We start from the raw sequence: 24,592 nt of genomic DNA, 5'->3' as shown, positions 1-24,592 counted from the left end.
AATTGTATGCAAAATTGTGTTTGAAAGTCCATTTCCCCAGGACTCTATAGCTTTTCGTCACATTCTCCAAAAGGACTGTGGATAAGCTGGGCACAGACTAGTCTCGGGAGCCTGGGTTGGAATCCTGGCAACTTCACTTCTAGCAGCTGTATGATCTTCAGCGTGAGGCTTCCCCTCCTGTGCCTCAGTTTCTCAATTAGTAAACAGGGGTCGTGAAGATTAATTAATAGTTGCGACTGGTTAGGACAGTCAGCTCCCAACACACACCTGCTATTATATTGCCAGGATGAGTGCTGAGAGTCCTTCCAGATAATATTTTGTGAATCTATAATCTAAAAAATGGGTTAATGAGAAAAGAGGTCATCACACTGAACTGTGGTTGTTTGTGCTCCACTGGGTCTCCCTCAAAGATGGGGGGGGGCAGGGGCCCTGCCCAGTGGTTGGGAGAAGAGCCCGCACACACAATTGGTCCAATGCTTTTATTGACTGACCCTGACACACAGGTCACCTGGCTAACCCAGTCTGCAGCCAGTGTAGATGGGAGAGCGGGAGGCAGAGAAGCCTGGAAGAGCCCAAAAGAAGAGGTCTGGGCATCAGACAGGACATCCTTCTGGTCTGGTTTATTGAGGAGGGTTTCTAAGAGGTGGCCGGAGCCCAGGGACAGGGAAGACTTTTACAAAAAGATGCGCACTACGTAAAAAACCCTACTCTGTGCCCAGCTTGGGCTTCGGCCCCACAGTCCATGTCTTCCCCCAGGGCGGAGGGGTCCCCCAAGTTGCGGGTCTGGGAGATGCTCCGACCGTCGGGGCAGCGGGCAAACAAGTACCACGATGCAGCCTCCAGGCCACCGCGCCTCTGCTCCTCGGTGGCGTTGGTGGCGTCAGTGGAGCCCAGAGTGCACCCCAGTGCCCCGCCATACCTGGGAGGGCGGGCGGCCTCAGAGCACGGCCAGGTTGTGGCAGGACTTGGAGCGGGCCTTGAGTGCCCGGCGCCGGGCGCTGCGGGTCGTCAGGCGGGCCAGGAAGCGGCGAGCGCGCTGGCCGAGGCTTGCCCGTCGTCGGGGCGCCGCGGGCTCCAGGGCCGAGCTGTCCCGGCGGCGCAGGCGCAGTTGGCGCACCACGCCCTCGAAGAGCTCGGCCACGTTGTGCTGCAGCGTGGCCGACGTCTCGATGAACTTGCAGTCGAACACCACAGCGCAGGCGCGGCCCTCTAAGGGGGCGGGGTCAGGCGAGATAGGGTGGAGGAGGAGATAAAGGTAGGAAGAACCGTGCTCAGCCTCGATCAAAGCAATTTTTCCTTTCCCCGTGCCTTTTGTCGGGTGCCAGGGAACTCAGACATACATCAGACCTGGCTTGGAGGAGTTAGTTCGTAGGCTTGTGACTGATTCTGGTAGCAGAAGGAGGCTAGAAAGACAGGGAGGCTGGGAGAGGGTAGAGAAGGGCCTTGAATGCCAGGTAAGGGGTCTCATCTGTTCATCGGAATTATCTGGGGGAGCTTGTTAAAATGCAGATTCCTGAGCCCACCCACAGAGATTGTGATTCGGTAGGTTGGGATGAGGTCTGGGACCCTACGTTTTAACAAAGTCTCCTGGGGATAATGTTGCAGAATTTTGCATAGCATATGGTCTTCCACCTCCAGGATGCCCCTGGGCTGCGAGGCAGGGGCCTGGATTCTAGTTCTCGGTGGCTGGTGATCCTGTGGAACTGGCAACCCCACTCTGGGTCTCAGTTTCCATATATTTTAGATTTTGCCCTGTGAGTAGGACCATCTTTATGCGTCCCACCTGATATATCAAACATATTAAAATATTCCCCATCTCACATTAAAAACAATTTATATATAACTTTAACCGTTTTGGTTTGCAGTTGCTGGCTGACACAATTTTGTTTGTAGACAATTAAAGCTTTGTGAAATTTGAATTGATAACTTTCCCACTGTATTTTGTTGCCTAATAATTGTGTTTTCCAGGTCTCAGATGTAAGCCCTTGAACAGCTTGTAGGCCCTGGGCCTATCATGCCTAGTGGATAAAGTGTCTCTGACTAAGGGCATAGGAGAGCCATAGGGGAATTTTTCAGCAAAGAAATGGCAGGGTCAGATCTGGTTCTGGAAAACTCTGGCAGCCAGCAAGGAGAACCAATTGAGTGGGGATAGAAAAGTGCAGGGGTTGGCCCAGGCTAGAGTGGAGATGCCAGGAAGGGGCAGAGGCTGTGGGCACGTAGGGAAGGGAATGCGGGGTTAAGGGAGGTGGACCTGACAGGATTTGGGGACTGGTTTGGAATGGTTCCTAGTTTTCAGGCATAGGCAAACAGATGCAGGATGAGAGTGAGGTGGGGGTGGCCACTGAGATGAACACTGGAGGAGTTGCAGTGACAGTGGGACTGAGACAAAGGGGAGGAGGAAGGGGGAGTGGAGGGCTCACCTTCCACGGAGACTTCCCGGCAGCGTGCCAGGTCCGCCTTGTTGCCCACCAGGATGATGGGCACGTGGTCCGCCTGATGTGTGCGCCGCAGCTGAATGCGGAGCTCAGAGGCACTCTCGAAGCTGCCTCTGTCTGCGATGGAGTACACAATGACATAGGCACTGCCCACCTGCAGGCATGACTCCTGGCTCCAGCTTTCATCCTGTAGGGGAGGGACCCCAGGCCCATGCTCAGAGGGTACCTAGGCCCTGGCTGAGAAAGGTGGGGGCTAGGATGGTCTAAAGCATGGAATGGGGCTGAGGTTTATACTCAGGATGGGTTTGGGTGACAAATTCTGCCACAATTCCGTGTGTCAGCTTGGGAAACTACTGATCCTCTCTGAGCCCCAGTTACTCTGCTTGAAAAATTGGGCTAATGACACTCCCTTACTACATTCTGTCATTCATTGGTCCTTCTGTAGGCTGGGCACCAGACACAAAAGATTTATTTGGTTCCTCTTCCTGCTAAGGAGGGCTCTGGCTTTGCCTGCTCAGCTCTTTTGTCTGGTTTCTAAGGAGGGTTCGGTCTTGCTAGACAGTTCTGTTGGTCTTTTGCAGTTTAGAATTAATAGAAAAAAGGAAGGGAGAGAAGTGAGGACAGGAAGCTGACTTCAAGAGAGGGGTGAGGTAACAACTGGAGTGTAGGGGAAGCGGGTGGGAGAGGCCAGGGGCATTTTAAGAAGTGGAGTCCTTTCGGGTTGTTTGACAAGGAAAGGGAAGAACTGGAGGAAGTTTGAGATTCTGTTTTGGATGATGATCTTTTGTCAGACTCTGAGTCTGGACCACCTGGGGAACAAATTTATAAGTGTTTAACAAAACACAGTTCCTGTCCTCCAAAAGCTCATGGTCCGGAAGGGAGGGTATGGAAATGGAGAGTTATACTGCAGTGTTAAGTACCATTAAGAGCGGCAGATACAAGGGGCTGGAAGAGCCATGGGGGGGTCCGTAGGCAGGGGGAGGTTAGGCCAGAAGAACTCAATCTGGCAGAATGTGGGTGGGCCTCACAGTGGACTGGTGAGTGGGGTTTGAAAGGATAAGCAGGCTGAGCAGGAGAGAAGAGAATGTGGTGGAAGCATTGTTTGTGAGGGGGAGAAGAAGCCAGAAAAGTTTTCTGATAACCAAATAAGATAGATGAATAGAAAAGCATCAGATCCATGGTCAACCTCATTGTCAAAGGGAGTAAGTTCTCAACAGCCATATTGAGACTTCCCTAGGCCAAATAACTGTGGGCTGAATCAGACAGATGTGGGTTCTCAACCTTGACTATGGATAGGTTCCTTCCTCCCTCTGGGCCTCAGTTTCCCCATCTCTAGAATGAGAGGGAGGGTCTTGACCATTCATTCATTCATTGCACAAATATTTATGGAGGATTTGCTATGTGCGAGCTGGTGCTATGAAACCAGCTGCTATGAAAGCTGGTTGGTGCATGGGTTGGTGGGTAAGAACCCCTTGGGAGTATGATTAACAATATAGATTCCAGGACCCCATTTTTGTAGGTTCTTATTCATTAGGTCTTGGGTGAGGCCTGAGATTTTGATTTTGATACTCTCTCCAGCGACTCTGATGGTCAGCCAAGCTAGGGCACTACTGGACGAGCTAAAGGTCCACCCAATTCTGCCTGATTCTCCCTCTGTGCCATCAAAGAATACCATGTTGCTCAAGGATGGAAAGGATGGATGCTTATTCCATTAAGACTGCTACTGTGTGGCCCCTCTTTGGGACCTGCTTACACAGTCACCGACTGGGGAAACTGAACCAGTCTCTCCATTTTACTTGTAGGAGAACCAAGGGCCAGAGGAGAAGTGAAAACTCTCAAGGCCACACAGCCAGCTGGGCAGAGAATTTCAATTCCTGCCTTCTAGTCCAGTACTCTTCCCCACACCGTCTCCCAAATGGGACTCCTAGTCTGATCCCTCTTCTTAATTCACTGGACTCTGCCCCCCCAGGATTCTCAATGGCGTCCAAAAAGTAAACCCTTCCTCATCAGCGTGTGAGCTCCATGAGGCCAGGGGTCACGTCTGCCTTATTCACTGCTGGGTCTTCAGTGTCCTGGCCCATGAGATACACCCAGCTGGTGCTTCGTAATGAATGGATGAGAGATGGAGTGAAATCTCAGCTGGAGGTTCAGAAGGTCATGCTCCTGGGGGGATGGAGAGGGGCAGTCCTAGTGCATAAGAGGACAGGCTCTGGGGTCTTACAGAGCTGGGTTCGAATCTCATTTGCTATCTGAGAGCTTTGGACACATTACTTAACCTCTCTGAGCTTCGATTTCTGCATTAGCAGAATGGCAATCAGAAGAACACTCACCGGATAGTTTTTGTCTTGACTGAATGTTATAATATACGTCCAGTGCTTAGCACAGGGGCTGACACTAAGCAAGAAGGTGCTCCATAAATGTCAGCTGCCTTTATGAGAATCGTCATCATTATTATTATGCTCACTTGGACCTGGGTTTCCTTCTATGCTTGTTAAAAGGAACTGACCACAGAGCTCCTTCATCCCTCGCTTTTGGGCCTATTACTGGAGCTGTCAGCCATTCCTGTCAATCACCCAACACTGGCCTCCTCAGCCCCACCCGATGGGCAGGGCCTCCCTGTATTTCATGGGAGGAGCCTACTCTTTAGCCGGGTGGGATCCTGGGTGATTTTAAGATCCTTCTTTTTGTTTAGCTCTATTTCTTCAACGTTCTACAATAACCATGTATTACCTGAACAGCAAGAAAAAAGAAAACTCAAACAAGATAAGAAAAGCATACTAGGGACATGTCCCTGCCTGCTGCTCTCTTCCTACTCTGGAAGGGATTGGGCAAGGACACACTTTAGCTTCCTTTTTTACTATCAAGTTATAATTAACAAAAATTATCATTCTTTACAATTCTTCACCCATGCTCAGCATTTTTTCATGCTCCAGACAGCGCTCACCTCTGTGAAATTGCATAAGAACTTTTTAAAACCAGCTGGTAAGGGAGGCAGGAACGATCAACCCATTGATAAATTGAGAAAACTGAAGCCCAGAGCGGGGAAGTCAGAGGGAGTACGTCAGTTGCACAAAGCTACACAACTGGTCAGAAAAGAAAGAGGGCTTCACCTCAGGCATTTTGGTGCTAAAACCAGTGTTCCTTCCTCTGCACCATGTGGGTGGGTGGGTGGAGTGGGACGAGGGTGCTAATAAGGAGGAGGCTGGAGGGGGAGAAGCACATCCTGGGATGTCTGCAGGGAGGGGGTCAGTGGACCCAGAAAAGGGCCGGGTCATGAGCTCCCTCTGCTTTTGGTTGGAAAGGCTGCTTAGGAGCTGTGGGTTTTGGGGAGTGCTGAGGATGGCCCCTGCCCTGTCCTTGCTCTGTGGTGTCCTTGGAGTCTGGTAATAGGCTCAGCATCCCTCCCCCAAGTCTTGTTTGCTGTGTCATACCAGTTTCTCAGCCTCCCAGGTGTCCATGACCACCAGCGTGGTGTCCTCTCCATCCACTGTGAGGGTCCTCTCGTACACATCTTCTGCAACCGAGGAAAGAGCCGGAGCTCAGAGAGGTCTGGGGAGGGTGTGGGTACCTCCAACGCCCGCTTCTGGTCACAGTGCCCCCTCCACTTCTCCTTGAAGTGCTTACCACACTTGTCTGATGCTTGTCTCTCCTGATAGGTCAAGACAGAAGCTCCACGAGGAGCCCATGTCTCCCCAGCTACCAGTACAGTACCTGGCACATAGTAGGTGCTGAAAAAGCTATTGTTGGTGTGGTGGATTGAATGGATGTGGGCTGATGGGGTTGAAGCTGGGCTGGGGATTCTCCCAGTCCTGCTCTGTGCCTGGCTTAGTGTATGCTTCAGGCAGGTCACATTACCCTCTCTGAGCCTCAGTCTCCCCATCCGTCACACATACAGGGGTACACATGGATGCCTCTCATATGGGTTCTCACTCTCAGAGGGCTCAAGGCTGGGGCCTGACCAGAGTGTCCCCACCTTCTCTCTGCTTTTAACCAACCCCCTTCCCCATTCATCTTTTGCCCTTTCAGCCAGTCCTGCAGGAATCCATCTTCACTTCCTCTCTCCTGTCCCTGTTCCCCATCATTGCTGGAGCCCCTGGCCCTCTCAGCTCACTGCCTCTTTTGGGAGTAAAGGAACCCAGAGCCCAGTTCTTGGAGTCTGGGAGTCTATTCTGGGCAGGATCTTACTTTTGCTGCAGATCCTGGTGGCCGTGGATGGGACTGGGAGGACCTGAGAGTCAGGGGGAGCTGGGGCTGGCAGTTTCTGAGCTGGGTGGAAGTCCACCATTTCTCTACTCTCAGAACTGCTTTCCTTACCACATGGAAATGAATCATACACCTCTCATCCATGAGAAATTGGCAGAATTCTCATTCGCTATTCAAAGAATTTCCCTCCCGTCGACCATTGTGCAGGCTGCACAACTCTAGGAGGGCACTGTTCACTCCACAGCACCTCTTAGCATCGAGCAGTGCATGCGTTGTACAACTGTTCTTGGCAGCCTTGTGACCCTGATGACAGTGCTTTTTATGCCTCTGGCCACATCCCAGCTCAGCCCACAGGGTCCCTACCTCCCAGCTGTTCATGGAGGTCCCGCTCTTGCTTCCCTGCAAAGAGGCTGGCCAGGCTGGTCTTCCCTACGCCAGGATCTCCAAGCAGTACCACGCGGTAGAGGGCCTCCCAGGAGCCTTCAGAGTCGCTGGATTCAGAGGACCAACCGTTGGGGGCAGGTGAAGGTTTCCGGGTGGGAGGGTTGAGGGAGGCTGACTGGCCCAGCCGGGGATGCTGGGATTGCGTGGAGGGCGCTGCGCACAGGAGGCCAGGCTGGTGGCCCCGGGGGGACAGGGGCAGAGGAGTGCTGGCTCGACGATGCAGGGGGGTCTTTGCTTCTTGCTGAGTGTTTAGTGTCATCCTTGGGAGGGGGACTTGGCTCCTTCCTTCCTTCTGTGAGCAAGAAGGGAGAATGGGCGGTGAGCCGGGTGCTTTGAGCCCCCCTTCTTCTGTAGAGTCCTGACAGCTGCTGAGATGGCCTCCTCCAGAGCCCCCTCTTGAGTTCACATGGGAGGAGGAGGAGTCTGGGCTCCTTGGGGTGCGGGCTTTCTGGCTTCAGGCCGAGGGTATACCTGGGCCAGGCTGGGAGGAGTGAGTGTGCGAGCTGTGAACGCACACATGCATGCACACCCAGAGGCCATTTCCTATGCCTTGAGGATGACCCACTCCCCATGACACAGTCAGGCAGAGAGGCAGCAGTGAGGCGGGACGTCCACACAAGCACGCACACACTTGTGTACACAGACCTGCCCTTCCCATTCAGAACATGCCGTCCATGCTCTGAAAGGCGCCTGAATTGCCCCCTCCTCCCCTTCCCCACAGGACTCTTCACCATGATTCAGGGTTGGGGGGTACAGAGGAGAGTTGAGGGCCCCTCAACTTGCTCACTTCCACTGCCCCATCTCACGAGGGCTGAGGAAAAGGCAGGAGGGGGTGGGCTGGTACTCCGAAGGGCGAGGGGGATCTGGGGGTTCCCTCTGGCTGAAACCGGAGCGCTCTGGTGCCATGGGAACGGCGTGTCTGGCCCGCCCTTTACGTGAAAAATTCAGGAGAGGTTGGCGCGACGGCCTCCAGCTGCTGTTGGGGAGCGGGGCTTCGAGACAGCCGGGCCCCAGGTTTGGAGACAGGACAGGGTCCTGGCGGGGGTGGGGGCTGGGAGGAGAAGACCCAGAGGGCCCGGGAGCGGATACGTCATTCCCCGAGTCTGAGTCCGAGCTCACCCAGCCCGGGGTCCTGGGTGCGAATCCCCCGGTCCCGGGAGGGTTCCCTGTCCGAGACTCCCCAACCCTCGGGGCCCCAGGTCGGAGGACCCTCACCCCCGGGAGGCGGGTTCGAGGCCTCCCTCGCCCCTGCCTACGCCGCAGAACCCCCCCACGCAGGCGCCTGGCGAACTCCGCTCCAACTTGACTAAGTTGGCGGCGGGCTGCGCCGGCCTTTACCTCGCCGTGGGGAGGGGTCCAGGGTCCCCGGCCGCCGCAGCCGCCGGCCGCTCCAGGCTGTACCACCGCCGCGGCGCGCAGCCCCTCGGGCGGTCCCGCCCCGTCGCTCCGGCGGGGGAGGAGCCGCGACCCCGCCCCGTCCAGCCCCGCCCCATTAGGGCAGCCCAGGGGTCCCCGCCCCAAGGCCTTGGCCACTGAATGACTTTTCGCAGAGCTCAGCTGACCCGCTGCCTCAAGGGCTTCGCCTGGGGTGGGAGTGGCGGTGGCGGTGTTGGGGTGGAGGGCCAGAGAGAGGAAGGATGGGGATTCTCGATTCCTGGGTCTGGTTCCCCTCTGCCTCCGCATCTGTCCACTTCAGCCATGAGGCGCACCGACTTTCTCCCTCACAAGAACCGCTTGGAAAGCTTGTTAAATATTCAGGTTCCAGCTCCCACCCTCCAGGAGAGGCAGATTCGGCAGTCCTGGGAGAAGAGTTCGGCAATCTGCGTTTTAAACAAGTGTCCAAGAGACCCTGATGCGGAGTTCATGGATCCCACTTTAGAAACTCTGCTCTGGATGGAAAATTAATTTTGGGAGGTGGCTTGAGGGGAGGAGGGAGCCCAGGAAATCTGCACTGAAGAGTTCTGAATATCTTATTTTAGCATCATTCATTCATTCATTCACCAAATTCTGGGTTAAGTACCCCTTACGCAGCTAGGGCTGGCCAGTGCCTGGAAGAATGGCTATGCCCTCTGATGAATATTTACTGAGCACTTGTGCTGTGCCTGGTATGGTATGTGCACTTTTCACCAGCTCGTTTAATCCTGACACAACACTAAGAGGAAGAGAAAACTTACCTGGGCCTGAGACTCAGGTCTCTGCTTCTCAGCCCATTGTCCCTTTCTATCTTGGCCCATGACTTTTTTTTAAATAGCTTCCCAGGCCTAGAGGAGGAGGAAAGAGACACTATGATCTCGGTATAGGAGAGAAGTTGGCTGTAGGGAACTGGTGGTTTTGGCCTTCCGTGGGGCCAGGATCCAGTCTCTTTGAGGAGGGTGCTTCCTTTTCAGTCATGAGGGACTGGGGCCAGTATGTTTATGGGGCCCGCAGAGACCGGGCTGTACCTGTGGGTGGGGCTCCTTGTCATGGGTGAGGGGGTCCAGGTGTCCGGCCCAGAGCACTCCCACAGCAGCCTGGTGGACTAGCTCAGCCCCCGCAGGGCTCTGGGCAGACACTGAACCCCCTCATGCCTGGCTTCCTCCTGAGATTTGGCCCTCCAAGCTTCCCCTTCCCACCTACAAGATGGGCTGCGAGTGGTTCGCTGTTGTACGTTGTCCGGGAGGGAGGCATCGTAGTTTAGAAGTCCCAGCTCTGCAGCTCAGTGGCTGTATGGCCTTAGTCAAATCACCTCCCTTCTCCGGGATTCAGTTTCTCTGTTTAAAACTGAAATCTGAACAGGTTACACCCTTGCTACAAAACTTACAGTTGTCTGCAATACAAAAGCCTGAACTTGACCTTCAAGGCCCATGGCGCTCTGGCTCCTTTCCTCTGCAGGCTCATTTTCAATCTCTCCTCCCAACAAATCCTTTGCTCTGGTTACGCCCCACTCCTTCAGGCACATTCTATTCCTTCTGTCTGGAACACCCTTTCCTCTACTCATCTTTCAAGATGCGGCTCAGATGACTGTGTAGCAGACGCTGTTCTAAGCTCTGTACACAAATTCTCTCAGTGGTCCTCAGACTTTAGCGGTGCAATAGCATCTCTTGGAGGATTTGTTAAACCGCAGCTGGCTGGGACCCACGCCTAGAGCTTTGATTTTGTAGGTTTGAGTAGAGCTTGATAATTTGCATTTCTAACAAGCCCCAGGGTTTGTAGCTGCTTGCTGCTCTGTGTCCTACACTTTGAGAACCACTGTATTATTTCGTTTAATCTTTAAATGTGCTAGGCAGCCATTACGCTCTATGAGGTAGGTACTATTACTCTTCTCATTTTCTGAATAGGCCTAAATATGTGCCTGTTTGAACAGGTTTCTGGTCCCATCTCCTGGGCATCAGGAAGGGAAACCTCCATGTATTTAGCTTTGCAAGGGGGGCTTGTCATCATTTCCTAGATGACAGCCTGGGGCTCAGAGAGGCTGAGTGACTTGCTCAAGGTATCACAGCGATCAGGGGGAGATGCTGGCATTGAACCAGGTCTCTCTGAAGCCAAGGCTTTCCCTACCCTCTCAGGTGGGGAAGATGTCCAGTTTCTGACCCAGGCATTGCTTCAGGAAATCCTGTCCCCGGCTTCAGAGCTCAGTAACCTCCAGAGGGTATGGCTGACCAGTTCCCCATGTCGTTGGCTGAGATCCAGCTGTAGCCTTGGGCCCACAAGGCCTCAGACTCCCACCTAGGTCTCCTGCTGCCTACACTCCTGCCTGGATCTGTAGCCCAATAAAGGCTGGGCCGCAGGCAGCAGGCTCAGGTCGCTTGGCTCGTCTCCTCTTGTGTTCTCCCCTGTGGCCTCCCCAGGAGCCCTGTGGCCATGACACAGCTGCTTCTGCTCATTGTGGCTCTCCTGGTCCTGGGTCATGTGCCGCCAGGTAACATCGCCTGTGTGTGTGAGTGTGTGTGTGTAGAAAGGAGGACTGGCTCTCAGGGCCTGGGGACAGAGGGGGCCTGGGCCAGTGCTGACGTTCTGGCCCCACCGCTGACTTGCTGGGCAGCTTAGACTGAGTTGCTAAAGCAGCCCGCCCCTCAGTTTCCTAATCTTTAAGATGAGATTCACTCCACAAATATTCACTGGAAAAATATTTCCTGTGTGCCAGGCACTATTACAACTGCTGGAGACCCAGGAGAGACAGAAAACAAGGTTCTTGCCTTTGCAGAGCTGATGTGTTAGTCAGTGGTGACAAAAAATAACCAAATAAACATATAATGTGTCAGATGGTGATAAGTGTTAAGAAGAATAAAAGCAGAACTAGGGGTTCGTGTGACGTATGCTTGTGGGGATGATGGGCGAGCTGATGGGGATGGTCAAGGAAGGCCTCTGATAAGCTTTTTTTTTTTAAGTTTTTATTTTGGAAAGTTTGAAATTTACGTGAAAGCAGAGAAAATAATATAAGGCACAAAGCAAGTTTTTAAAAAACTTTTTAGGGGCCAGCCCGTGGCTGAGTTGTTAAGTTCGTGTGCTCTGCTTCGGTGGCCCAGGGTTTCACTGTTCGGATCCTGCGTGCAGACATGGCACCGCTCATCCTGCTATGCTGAGGCGGCGTCTCACACAGCACAACCAGAGGGACCTACAACTAGAATTTACAACTATGTACTGGGGGGCTTTGGGGAGAAGAAGAAGGGGGGAAAAAAAAAAGAAGATTGGCAAAGAAGTTAGCTCAGGTGCCAATCTAAACAAAAAAAGACTTTTTATTATGGAAAAATATAAACTCATGCAAAACCAGAGAATAATGTAATGATGTGAGTTTTTAAAAGGAATCTTTTTATTTTAGAAAATTTCAAACATGAATAAAAAAATAGTACAAAAACCCTTATGTATCCATCCCCCAACCTCAACAATTATCAACTTGAACCAATCCTTTTTTCTTTTTCACCTGCCCCTTGTCCCCAGTGAACTATTGTGAAGTATGGTCATGTGCCACATAAGGACGTTTTGGTTAATGATGGATTCATGTACGACTATGGGCCCATAAGATCAGTACCATATAGTTTAGGTGTGTCATATAGCCTAGGATGTTAGGCTATACCGTCTTTGTTTGTGTAAGTACACTCTATGATGTTTGCACAATAACGAAATTACCTAGCAATTCATTTCTCAGAACATATCCCTGTTGTTAAGCAACGCATGACTGTAGTCTCAGATGTCTTCTAACTTTCTGTAAGGAAGGTTTGAGCAGAGATGTGATGACAGAATACAAAGAAGATTGTTGCAGGCAGAGGGAGCGGCAAGGACAAAGGAGGCGGGAGGGTGACAGGTGTGTTTGAGGAGCAATGAGGAGGCCAGTGTGGCTGGAGTGGGGGGCATGGGGAGACGAGTGGAGGGAGAGGAAGTCAAAGGTATGAGGAGAGGACAGCGGATGGTGTAGGAGAAAACGTAACAATTTCTGTATCTCGGGGTTGTTGGAAGGTTGAAATGTGATGACGTGTTAAGAGGAGTTATTATAGGAACTGCCCTCACCTGGGCGTCAGGGCCTTGGGTTTAGGTAGATCCACCACTTACTGGTTAGGAGAAGCTGGATAAGTCCTTTTCCTTCTTTCTTTGTAAAATGAGAGGGTTGACCTGAATGAGCACTGGTTGTTCCAACTCTCTAAGTTGTCATTCTGATAATCTCCCTTTCCATTTATTGAGTATTTACTACGTGTTCAGGCAATGTGCTCTAGTGATTAAATGCTCTACACAGCCCTCTGAAAGAGACTGGTCCAGATGAAGAATCGGAGGCCAAGGTCATTCAGCTGGGAAACAGCAGAGCTGGGATTCGGACCCAGGCGGTCTGAGCTGGGTTCGCACCACACCGTTAACCGTTATACTACACACCGTCTTCAGAGTGTGGATTCTTTGCCTCGTGGAGATTTTGAGGCCAGCTCTGTATCATTCTAAGATTCCCAGCCTTGGCAGGATGGAAGGATGGGCCGGTTGGCAGGGCTGAATAACACCCATGGGTTGGCCTGGGGTATCGTGAGGATTCTGTGGGGTATCTTAATCCAGGGAGAGGCAGAGGAGCCTTTCCCCTGTACCTCCCAGTCAGCCCCCGTTCTTCTGAGTTGCCAGGTCACCTGTCTAGAAACATCAATGTAACAGACAGGCCTGTCTAAGCGATCCTCCTCGCCCCTCACTTGGCCACATCTGCCCTGACGGCCATCACAGCACCCTGATCGTTTCCTTCAGCGTGTTTACCACTCTACTTATTGTATTTATTTGCTTGGGTTTTAACTGCCTTCCCTGCCGGGAGCTCCTTGAGGGCATGGACCATGCCATCTTGTTCATTGTGGTACCCCTAATGCCCCATGTTTGTTGAATGAATAAATAAAGGAGATGCCCCACTGCATGCTATGATCAAAGACGCTTGGAGGGGGTGCAGGACCTATTCCCCCAAAGCCTTGCCTTTTCCATGCCCATGGTTGGAAATTCCTCCACTAAACCCTAACATTAACAGGTCCCTCTGTGTGTGAGGCAGTTTGTATAATGGTTACGAGTGGGGACCCTGGAGCTGGATTGCCTAGGTTTGAATCCTGGCTCTGCTCCTTAATGGCTATGTGACCATGAGCAAAGTTGTTAGCCTTTCTGTGCCTCAGTTTCCTTGGCTGTATACAGGGATTGTAATAAGACCAACTATAATCGGATAGTGTTGTTATGAAAAGTGCTTAGAGTATATCTGGGATGTGAGTTAACCTGGACAAGAAATTAGTCTCTAACTTGTAACCAGTGGTCTAACTTGCCCCTGTGGGCTAACCTGGACTGAGATCTGTGGTCTAAATTGTCATTGGTTGTCTCATCTATGAGTAGTGGTCTAGCCTGTTATCTCTAGTCTAACTTTTGCCCTGTGGTCAGAGCTCATGTCCCATGGCCTAACTTATGACCTCTGGGCTGCTCTATGACCTGTCATCTAACAGATGACCAGAGAGCTCACTGGTGACTTGTGATCTAACCTGGGCCCTGTGGCCTAACTTGTGGTCTGTGGTCTAAACTGGGGCTTGTGGCCTAACCCTTGATCTGTGGTTAAATCTGTGACCAGTGGTCTCAACTGGAACCCCTGGGCTGCTCTGTATCCTGTGGTCCAACAAAAGCCCAGAGAGCTAACCTGTGACCAATGGTCTAACCTGTGACTTGTGGCCTAACCCTTGATCTGTGGTCAAAACTGTGAACAGTGGTCTAACCCACAACCCCTGGGCTGCTCTGTGACCTCTGATCTTCCTCTGCATAGGGAGAAGTGAATTCAAACGGTGCTGGAAGGGCCAAGGGGCCTGCCGGACTTACTGCACGAGGCAAGAGACCTACATGCATCTGTGCCCAGATGGCTCCCTGTGCTGTCTCCCCTACGGACTCAAGGCTCCGGCGGCCCCCAAGCCTGAATCTGTGTAGCCGGTTCTGGGGCTGGCACCCTTGCTCTCTAATAAAACACATGCTGCCGACTGTCTCCTCTTGCTGCTCGCTCACTGCCCAGCCACCCCCGGGGCCAGGATTTTTCTACATTCCTTTGTCTCCTATTTTAGCATTTCAAGAGTCTGCCCAGGTGGAAAGGACCATAAGGATTTTATGAAAGTGAAGTTTTCGTGTAAGTAGGGAGGGGTGATAGAGGAAAAGTCTGCTTCTTTCAGGCCCAAGGAACTGTGGGGACAGCAAGGCAGGGGGAAAACACAAGCAGAGTCCGCGAGGTAGCTTGACAGACATGCATTCTAATTACCCTGTATTGGGATTGTGCTTGGCTGAAAAAATAGGAAACTCAACTTGCAGAGGCTTATTTCTCTCACATAAAAAGATATCTGGGGGCTGGCCCGGTAGCACAGCGGTTAAGTACGCACATTCTGCTTCAGCAGCCCAGGGTTCACGGGTTCGGATCCTGCGGGTGGACATGGCACCGCTTGGCACACCATGCTGTGGTAGGCGTCCCACACATAAAGTGGAGGAAGATGGGCATGGATGTTAGCTCATGGCCAGGCTTCCTCAGCAAAAAGAGGAGGATTGGCAGCAGTTAGCTCAGGGAGGTAGGCAGCAACCACATCAGGCAAGCATCTCTGGGATCCTCTTGGGTCACATATAGCTACCAAAACTTTAGGCTTTATGTCATTATTAGAGGGAGGGGTGGAGGGAGAGGTTCCCCCTCTTTCAATGTTCTTGGAGCAGCGGGGAGGGTTGGCATGGGCTAGTTTCTCACTTTTACCTGGAAAGCAAAAGCTTTCCCTGGAACCCCCCTCAGCAGACTTCTGCTTACTTCTCAAAGGACCAGAACAGTGTCACGTGGCTATTGATGTAAGGGAGGCTGGGAAAAAAGTATTTGGCTGTTCTCGCCTCTATAGTAGACTTGAGCTCGGGATAAAGGGAGCTGGAGAAGACCCTTAGTGTTGGTCCACCCTCTCCCTGGGGGTAAGCCCCGAAAGGGGCAGGTGTTTTGGATAAGTTGAGGGGAATGCCCAGGGCAGAGGGGCTCTTGTCCACTGTCCTTTGAGAATTTTCAGAGAATGTCAGGGTAGCCTTGGAGTAAGAGAAAGGACTCTGCGTGACCAGTCTAAGAAAGGAGTGGTGAAGTTCAAAATACTCAGCATCAGAAAGGATGCTGAGCCTGGGGCTGGAGCAGTCTTGGAGGCTACCTGCTGTGCTAGGTGGGAATCCTTTGGTTTCTGGTGTGGGAGGGACCTGGGATATGCCAGAGGCAGCTGGAGTGGAGGAGGGGATACCCAGGGGACTTGGGCAGCAGCTCTTTACTAACTGGGGGGAAACACTGAATTATTTTCATAACACAGCATACCACCTGAGTCTCAGTCCTCCTTCTGTGCCTCCCTTAGTTTTTGGGTGGTCTAAACATTGAACTAATGGCCAGTGGGCCTGTTTTAGAACCTAATTTGGTGGGGGCAAGGTGGGCTCGGTGTCTGGAGTCTAGAAAGAGGACAAGATAAAAACCCTCGAGATGGCCACAGAACCACAGAGAGCTGACATGACACTGGGCTTCAGTGAGTCTGCAGGAGGCCACACCAGTTCATCAGCAACCAGCCTTAGCTGGAAGCCAGTGGATGTTCTCAGTGACAGGCCCAAGCCACTCAGCTCCCAGCAGATGCCAGCAAGCACTGGACCATTGAGTCTCCCCACCCTTATCTCAGCCATCGTATTTGGGAGGAGCAGGGAGAGGAGAGGAGGAATCTGAAAGCTTGAGCAATTATACAAAAGAGACCAAGTCTCTCTGAACTCAAGAAATCTCAAGAGAATATTTAAATTGTTGAATTAGACCAAGTTTTGAACTGGATTGAACTAAATTTAGTTCGGCACTCCGACCCCTCCCCCCTCAGTTGATTTACAAAGAGTAAAGAAGCTCTGTTTTCCTTGCATAGTCTAAGGGGTAGTGGGAGGGAATTTGTGACCTTGTTGCAGAAGATGGTGGTGATTTCAGGAGAGAGGAGTCAGACAGACTCAAGTTCATATCCCAGCTCTGCCACGTGCAGGCCACCGGCCACGTGATGAGAGCAAGTCACCTCCGCTGTCTGATGTCAGGATCCTTCTCTGCAGAAAGGGCATAATGACAGCTCTTAAGAGGGTAGCTGTGGGATCAAATGAGATGACCCGGCACTGTATAAGTGCTTAGTCAATGAAAGCTGCTGTAATTGCCAGCACTTCTCCTGAGCAGGAAGCACGCAACTGGACTTCTCCACATAATTTCCGTCTTACAGAACATCTGCAAGACCGATACAAAGAATTCCCATCGATCCTTCACCCAGGTTTTCCAAATATTAATATTTTACTACTTTAACCTTATCATTTCCTCTGTCTGTGTGTGTGTATATATATAACTATATATAAATTTAGTAATATATTTATAGTTATATATACATCTCAGACGATGATCCTTTATACCTAAATACTTCAGTGGATTTTTCCTAAAAACAAAAGCATTTTCTTATACCACCACAGTGCAGCAATAAAAATCAGGACTTAACATTGACAAATTCTATTGTCTAATCTTCAGATTAGCAAAAGAAAATCCGTGGATCAGGCATTACAGTCATTTGTTATGTTTCTTTGATCCCTTCTAATCCAGAACTGCTCAGTCCTTCATGACACTGACGTTTTTGGAGAGTGCAGGCCAGTTGTTTGGTGGAGTGTCCTTCAGTTTGAGTTTGTCTGATGTTTCCTCGTGACTGGATTCAGCTTAGGCCTTTTTTTGGCGGGAACACTACAGACGCGAGGCGGTGTGGCCCTCAGTGCATCATGGCAGAGGCAGCCACTGGCCTTCTGAGGGCTGAACCAAGACAAAACAGACGAGATGGTTTTCTGAAGCTTAAACCTCACAGGTGCAGGGCTGTCTCCCGCCCAGTGTCCTAACAGACCCTCATCGAAGCCTATATCCAACCTCCCGGGGCATAAGGATGCACCTAACAATCCCAGGAGACAAGGCAATTCTAGGGAGGGAGGTTCTCAAGATGAGGCTCCCGAGCCTGGAAAGGAAAGGGGCTTGTCCAAGGCCGTGCAGCTGCCAAGGCCCAGAGCCAAGACTGGACTTAAATCTTTGGACCTCAAGTCAAGGCTATTTCCAGAGTAGAACAATAGCCACACGTGGGTAGGACAGGCTAGTGTGAAGGGGGAGCTTTGTGAGGAAGGGAGCTCCCTGGCACCGGAGGTATGCAAGGTGAGCCGGGTGGGTGGGGGAAGCCAGAGGAGGGGTTTTTGCTCTGCATGGGTGCTCAGAAATCCTATTCAGAGCACAGACCCTCGCCAAAGAGTCACTGAATGGCTGAGCTTATGAGGATAATAGAATCAGCCTTTAGTAGGTGCCGACTGCTCGCTTCATTCTCCCAGTCGTATGACGTTATCATCCCCTCCTTTTCTGTAAGGCAACTAGAAGCGCTTAGTTAAGTGAGCTGCGCAGGTCACATGCCCAGTAAGCTGGGACTCCACCCCTGTCCTCTGGCACCTCATTTTGTCTTCCAGACTCACCCTTATTTGTACTTTTAAAATAACATTTTTTTTTCCTACTTGTAGAAGTAATAATATGATCACCTGTGAAAACTTCGAAAACAGAAGCACAAACAAGAAAGCAAAATCCTCAGTGTTTTCACTCCACACAAATACCCACAAATAAAACAGGACGCAAAACGTGACTTACAAATGAAATGGATCACACCATACATATTTTTTTGCGTCCTTTTTTTTTTACTTATTGAAGATCATGAACATTTCCTAGTCTTCCAAAACAAGATTTTTAGCACTAAAATGCTTCCTGAAATTTCTTTAAAAATTTCCAATTTTTATTACTTGAGTTATACGATTAGAACACATTGTGGAAAAATAAAACATGGATGAGCTTCAAAATATTCAATATTCTTTCAAAAGCCCTGTTAGCTTTTGGTACATATTTTGTCAGGATGGAGATAAAAAAAGTTATATATATTAAAAAAGTTATATATATATTTTAAAGAGATTGCAAACCAGTGTGGGTGTATATATAATATATATTATATTCGTATATATATATGCGTTTTCACATGCATCAGGCATTCTTCTATTAGAGTATGGATTAGGGGCATTTCTCATTCTGCTGATCTGGTGGATCCCCTTGGGCTTACAAGGAAAGAAGAGAACAAGGTTACAGTGAGGGATCTTGTAGGAGTTCAGGGTATGATTTGGTGACTCCCCACACCCTCCCACCCTGGGTTTTCAATGGCAGAGTGTTGAGTGGAATTGCTTCTTGTGCCAGGGCTACACTGAAATCTGAGAGCCAGGCAACAATCGCATATGGCCCAAATTACTCTTTTTTTTGTGAGGAATATTGGCCATGAGCTAACATCTGTTGCCAATCTCCCTCTTTTTGCTTGAGGAAGACTATCCCTGAGCTAATACCTGTGCCAATCTTCCTCTATTTTGGGTGTGGCATGCTGCCACAGATGGCTTGACCAGCAGTGTGTAGGTCCACGCCCATGAACTGTGGGCCACTGATGCCGCGAAGCGCGCGAACTTAACCACTACCGCCACCGGGCTGGCCCCCTAAATCACTCTCGAAAATGCCTTAGGAAGGTGCCTTTCTGGAGCCTGCCATACACAGCAAGCTTCCCACCGTCAATGGAACACATCATGTTTGCTGATTACACCAAAGAAAGTAATTGGTTATGTTTAGGGGCCGTTTTTACGAAAAACAATTCTCTCTCCACAGTGGAATCACACAACACAGTGTGATGCCTTCATTGCCAGGTGCTTTCCCGGCCGGGGAATCGAGACAATCCCCTCACCCACTCACCCAGGCACTGGATCAAGGGGGGTTCCTCCGGCTTACTTGGACTGCTATTGCTCATATTTGCAATACATATACCTGAGAAAGGCCTCATTTCCAGAATGTGTAAAGAACTCCCACAATTCAATAAGAAAAAGACAATCTACTAATAGAGTGGGTGAATATTTAAGCAGACAGTTTACAAAGGAAGGTATACAAATGGCCCATAAGCCTGTGAAAAGATGCTCAGTATCATTAATCACCAGGGAGATGCAAATTAAAACCACAATGAGATACCGTTACACATCCAGCAGAATGATTAAAATAAGAAAGGCTGCCCCCGGTGAGTGTTGCTGAGGACGTGGAGCAGCTGGAACGCTGATACATTGCTGATGCGAATGTAACGTGGACAAGCACTTCGGAAAAACATTTGCAGAGTTACTTATAAAATTAGATGGAAATGTGTACGTACAAAGACTTCTCTATCAATGTTCACAGCAGCTTTATTTATATTATCCCATAACTGAAAACAACCCAAACGTCCAAATGGACGGATAAATTGAGTTACATCCATACGGAACAATATTACTCAATGAACAACAGTAACAATTTACTGGTATACACAACAAGAATTAATCTCAAAAACATGTTAAGCAAAAGAAGCCAGAAACAAAGGCACACATGCTAAATGATTCCATTTATATGAAGTTTCAGAAAGGCAACACTAAACTGATTTTAAAAGACAGAAAATAGTTGAGAAAAAACCCTGAAAAAGCTCATTTCTCCATATGTCTCTTTTTTTTTCTGAGCACATGCAGTTGAATTTGGGTAAGTTATCTGTGCTTATGATGCAGGTCCTTTTGTCTCACAAAGAATAGACCATCCAAGGAGAGAGGACTCTAAGGGCAAGATCAAGATTCTCAAAGGGGTGATACTGCCCTCTAGGGGTTATTTTTGGAAATTACTGGGGAATTTTCTTTTCTTTTTTTGGCGAGGAAGATTGAGCCCAAGCTAACATCTGTTGCCAATCTTCCTCTTTTTGCTTGAGGAAGATTGGCCCTGAGCTAACATCTGTGCCAATCTTCCTCTATTTTATATGTGGGTTGCCACCAGAGCATGGCTGACAGTGGTATATGTCCCTGCCAGGGATCCGAATCTGCAAACCTTGGCCACCAAAGGGGAGCACGCCGGACTTAACCACTACGCCACTGGGTGGGGCCCTGGGGGCATTTTTTTTTTGAGGAAGACTAGCCCTGAGCTAACATCTGTGCCCATCTTCCTCCACTTTATATGTTGGATGCCTGCCACAGCATGGCTTGACAAGTGGTGCCATGTCCACACCCAGGATCTGACCTGGTGAACCCTGGGCCGCCGAAGTGGAACGTGCGATGTTAACCGCTGTGCCACTGGGCCAGCTGGGGGCATTTTTGATTGTCAAAATTAATGAGGTCCCTACTGGAATTTAGTGAGTTGGGGAAGGGGGATGCCTGATGGAATGCAATGTGTGTGACTGTCCTGGAAAATGAAGTATTGACTTGTTTCCCAAACAAAATTCCAATGTCCTGCCAGACATTTATGTAGATGAAACCCATTTGTAACTCTCTAAGCCCGGAACCTAAGGCTGTTTTGCAAGCGTTTCTTGGATATTGAATTTTCCTGGAATGAAAGTACTGTGTAGATCAAGGGATGATTATATCTTGTTTTGGTTAGAGCTTTACCCAAGCTGTTCACCATTTTGGAAAGTCAGGACACAGGTAGTGAACACTTTGGGTCGGATTTGAATTGCACGTGTAGTACACCCATTTGAGCCTGCGTTTGAAGCTATTATGCTCATGCTATGTATAGGTACAAGATCTGACTATTTCATCGTGTCTTTAAGGGGACTTACACATCAAAATACATATTGTTATAAAATGGTTTCTTTTCTCCTTCTTTGTATTATACTTAGGGCTTAATTTAATTTTTCTTGAAATTATGTGAGTTACAATATTTATGAATTTTAAAGTTTTTTTTTTTTTGGTGAGGAAGATTGGTCCTGAGCTAACATCTGTTGCCAATCTTCCTCTTTTTTTTCTCCCTCCGCAAAGCCCCAGTATGTAGTTGTATATCCTAGTTGTAGGTCATTCTAGTTCTTCTATGTGGGATGCCACCATTGCATGGCTTGATGAGCAGTGCATGTCTGCACCCAGGCTCTGAACCAGTGAATCCTGGGTTGCTGAAGCGGAGTGTGCAAACTTAACCACTTGGTCACAGGGCCGGCTACTGAATTTTATTTTAGAACAGAAAAGGGGCATTGCAAATATTTATTATAAAAAGGAGCATTGGGTCTCATAGGACCTGGTGAATGTCAAGCTCTCACCAACAGATTAGTGGGACCTCATGAGGGGATGGAGATAGAGGCCGTCCACTACCTCAGAATTCCACCAAAAAGCCCACATTGCATTGATGTTCATTTCCTTCTAAGCAGAGGGCCTCAGTGTTTCACGGGGAGAAGGGCAGACATACTCCTCCCTAGAAATTTATTGCAAAGATACATGGAAATGTGAATACATGGGACTCTGTGCATGTGCCATCCATTTATACTCTTCTAGCCCTGCTCACAGCCTTGGCTGAAGCGATAGCCATATGCAGACAAGGAGGCCCTTCTCCCCCATGCCCCAGACACAGTTGATTGGTGAGCACCTCCCCAAGTGAAGCCAACCCCATAGGAGGACCAGCGACCTACGAGGTGGGTTGGTACAAAATGATGAACTGGATCAGTCAGATTCTCTGTTACAAGAATTTGAATTGGGAAAGACATAGAATAAAGCAGTTTACCATTGGACTTGAAGCTGAAAAGATGCCTTAGTAAAAGTAGGGTAAAGCATAATTTGAGGAAGCAGAAGCTTCGAGTAAATAGAAGCAATTGGAGGAGAGGCAGACAGTCCTCTCCTTTAACACGCAAATTGTTCCTGAACTTGGGTTTTCAATCCACACATGAAAGCGTTGCGTGGTCGGCTACACCGCCTGCCTCTCAGATCTCATCTACTATCTCTCTTCTCTTGCACAGGAAGCTTTAGCCACATGACCATTCTTTTAGTTTCTGGGACAAGCCACCTGCCCCTACAGGCCTATGCATATGCTGTTCTACCTGCAATATTCTTCTGCAAACCCCCTCCCAACTCTTTGCAAACACGATTTCTCATCTTCCAGATCCCAGGATAAGTGCCACCTCCTCAGAGAGGGTTACCCTGGTGGCTCACGGAGGTCCGCCTCCCTCATGACGGTCCTTATTCTCAATCACTATGCTCTTCATAGCCCTTGTCACCATACGTAGTTATGAATTTATTTCTTGTTTAATGCCTTTTTCCTCCACAAGTTGTAGACTCCATGATGGCAGAGCCCATGTTTGTTTTATTTATCACTGAATAACTAGAGACTAACATGGTGCCTGGCAAATAGTAGGTAGTCAAGAAATGTTTGTGATATAAATAAATGAATGTGTTTTATGGGGATTATGATTCAATAACTCTAAGACATGGTAAAAAAATCCTTAGTTTCACAACATTTTAGATGCAATTTTCCGTGGTATAGTTCCAGCATCGTGTACATGTTCATCAATTTTGCTCCAGTTCTTCCTAATTTGGACCCACAGTCCAGTGAGCATCTGATTGTGGCTAAAGATTCTCTGATTTTAGCACACCTAATGGTTTCCATTGTTATCCCAATTGTATTAAACTTATGATTTCCAAAAAAAAAAATAATAAGCTTACGATTTCCCCCTTCACATCACTAGCGTCAGCACTCTATTTTTTCCGTTTTCCATTAATTCAGCTGATATTTATTGAATATGTATGATGTATTCAATAATTCCTACCGAGGATTCAGCAGTGGACAAAATGGATAAATTCCTGCCCTTATGGGAAAAACTCTTTATTGTGTTGCCTCAGTGGAGGATCATGGCTTCTCACTTAAATTTACAGCCCCGGGGGCCCTGACTGAAGTGGAGGCCAGGTCCCTTTGAGGGAGGACTCTGTACTAATGCCACAAATATATACTGAAAATATTCCTTCAGGCCAAGGTGCCTGTGGCCATTTGCCAGGATGACTATGTATTTGGTAAAGGCAATCCTATTTCTGAGTTGACAGTAATGACTAGGGACTAGAAATGTCATGTGTCAAAGTTGGAGGATGTATGGAGGTCAGATGATACACACATTTTGGACCAAGAATATCTCACAGTTGAACAGTTGAATCCCCCTTAAGCTGTTGGTGATTCCCCTCTTCCTGAATACGTAATTAGAGTAGACATATTGGGTAGCTGGCAGAATCTTCACATTGGCTCCCTGACCAACACAGTGAGGGCTATTTTGGTGGGAAGGGACAAGTGGAGGCCACTGACACTCTCCCTGCGTACTATAGTAAAAGACCAAAAGCAATACTGTGTCCCTGGGGAATTGTTCTCAACTTATTCAGATGGCGACGCTGCAGAGAGAGAGCTGGGGGCGTAAACACCCTGACGTTACTCCCTCCCTCCTCTGAAAATCCTGCTGAGATTACTCCATTTCTTAAACCCAACTGGAGGCCAGAGGCAAGAGATGCTATTGATGCAGTCCTTCCAGGGTCAGACAGCAGGGTGAAGAAGGGTAGAGAATGGAACTGGAGGAACTAGATGGGCAAATGGAAGGTTCTCTCAGGCTCAGGAGTTGTAGCTACTTTCTGTACTTACTAATATCTGGATTAACTCACCTTCACTTTCAGCTTTTTTAAGAGTTCCAACCAATGTGTGACCAATCTCCTATATTGAATCCCTTTTTGGAGATACCTATTATGTTTTTTTTGTTCTCCTGACTGTACTCTGTCTTTAGTCAAATATTGATTCTATTTATTTATTTATTTTTTTGAGGAAGATTAGCCCTGAGCTAACATCAGCTGCTAATCCTTCCCTTTTTGCTGAGGAAGACCGGCCCTGAGCTCACATCTGTGCCCATCTTCCTCTAATTTATATGTGGGATGCCTACCACAGCATGGCTTGCCAAGTGGTGCCATGTCTGCACCCAGAATCCGAACCAGCAAATCCCAGGCCGCTGAAGCAGAATGTGTGCACTTAACTGCTGTGGCACCAGGCCAGCCCCTCTGGGCTTACAATTCTTAAAGCACTTAATGTTCATAGCTTTTACCTCTTTTTTAAAAAGCTTGATTTTTATTATATATTGAGAAAGGAAAGGAATATTTTAAAAACATATAACAGTATAAAAAACAGTAAGACAACAAACATGTCTATACCTACCATCCAGATAAAAAAATAGAATATC

The 24,592-nt window shown here is 49.1% G+C and overlaps 2 protein-coding genes across 5 annotated transcripts; one reads left to right on the top strand and one right to left on the bottom strand.

Moving 5' to 3' along the window:
* Positions 1-465: 465 nt before the first annotated feature.
* Positions 466-8,557, bottom strand: REM1 (RRAD and GEM like GTPase 1). 2 transcript variants are annotated; one of them, XM_070589052.1, is made up of 5 exons: positions 8,421-8,557; positions 7,002-7,374; positions 5,867-5,949; positions 2,421-2,622; positions 466-1,209 (listed from the first exon to the last, which is right to left on the bottom strand). In XM_070589052.1, the coding sequence occupies exons 2-5, from the start codon at positions 7,339-7,341 to the stop codon at positions 938-940; spliced, it is 897 nt and encodes a 298-aa protein (XP_070445153.1). In that variant the 5' UTR covers positions 7,342-7,374; positions 8,421-8,557; the 3' UTR covers positions 466-937. The 2 variants fall into 2 exon arrangements, with proteins under 2 accessions (XP_070445153.1, XP_070445154.1); XM_070589053.1 differs by having other exon boundaries at positions 5,867-5,946.
* On the top strand, positions 7,019-14,523 carry DEFB124 (defensin beta 124). 3 transcript variants are annotated; one of them, XR_011531055.1, is made up of 2 exons: positions 7,019-7,160; positions 14,315-14,523. XR_011531055.1 is itself a non-coding variant. In XM_070589054.1 (2 exons), exons 1-2 carry the CDS (start codon positions 10,923-10,925, stop codon positions 14,466-14,468), a joined length of 216 nt encoding a protein of 71 aa, XP_070445155.1. In that variant the 5' UTR covers positions 10,395-10,922; the 3' UTR covers positions 14,469-14,523. The 3 variants fall into 3 exon arrangements, 1 of the variants encoding a protein (XP_070445155.1); XR_011531054.1 differs by having other exon boundaries at positions 7,025-7,160; positions 14,311-14,523; XM_070589054.1 differs by lacking the exon at positions 7,019-7,160 and adding an exon at positions 10,395-10,980 and having other exon boundaries at positions 14,311-14,523.
* Positions 14,524-24,592: the final 10,069 nt, after the last annotated feature.

Source organism: Equus przewalskii, chromosome 21 (genome assembly GCF_037783145.1).
Source record: "Equus przewalskii isolate Varuska chromosome 21, EquPr2, whole genome shotgun sequence".
In the NCBI taxonomy this organism is placed as follows: domain Eukaryota; kingdom Metazoa; phylum Chordata; class Mammalia; order Perissodactyla; family Equidae; genus Equus; species Equus przewalskii.
Note: the sequence above shows the minus strand (reverse complement) of the source record. Positions and strands in the feature narration are given on the sequence as shown.

What these genes read in the sequence shown, in the direction of transcription:
- REM1 (XM_070589052.1), bottom strand. Translation starts at nt 7,341, where the DNA reads ATGACACTAAACACTCAGCAAGAAGCAAAGACCCCCCTGCATCGTCGA. An exon ending in CCTCCATGAACAGCTGGGAG is followed by an intron (nt 5,950 to 7,001) that starts GTAGGGACCCTG and finishes CCTCGGTTGCAG; the next exon opens with AAGATGTGTACGAGAGGACC. An exon ending in CCTGGGAGGCTGAGAAACTG is followed by an intron (nt 2,623 to 5,866) that starts GTATGACACAGC and finishes CCTCCCCTACAG; the next exon opens with GATGAAAGCTGGAGCCAGGA.
- DEFB124 (XM_070589054.1), top strand. Translation starts at nt 10,923, where the DNA reads ATGACACAGCTGCTTCTGCTCATTGTGGCTCTCCTGGTCCTGGGTCAT. An exon ending in CCTGGGTCATGTGCCGCCAG is followed by an intron (nt 10,981 to 14,310) that starts GTAACATCGCCT and finishes TCCTCTGCATAG; the next exon opens with GGAGAAGTGAATTCAAACGG.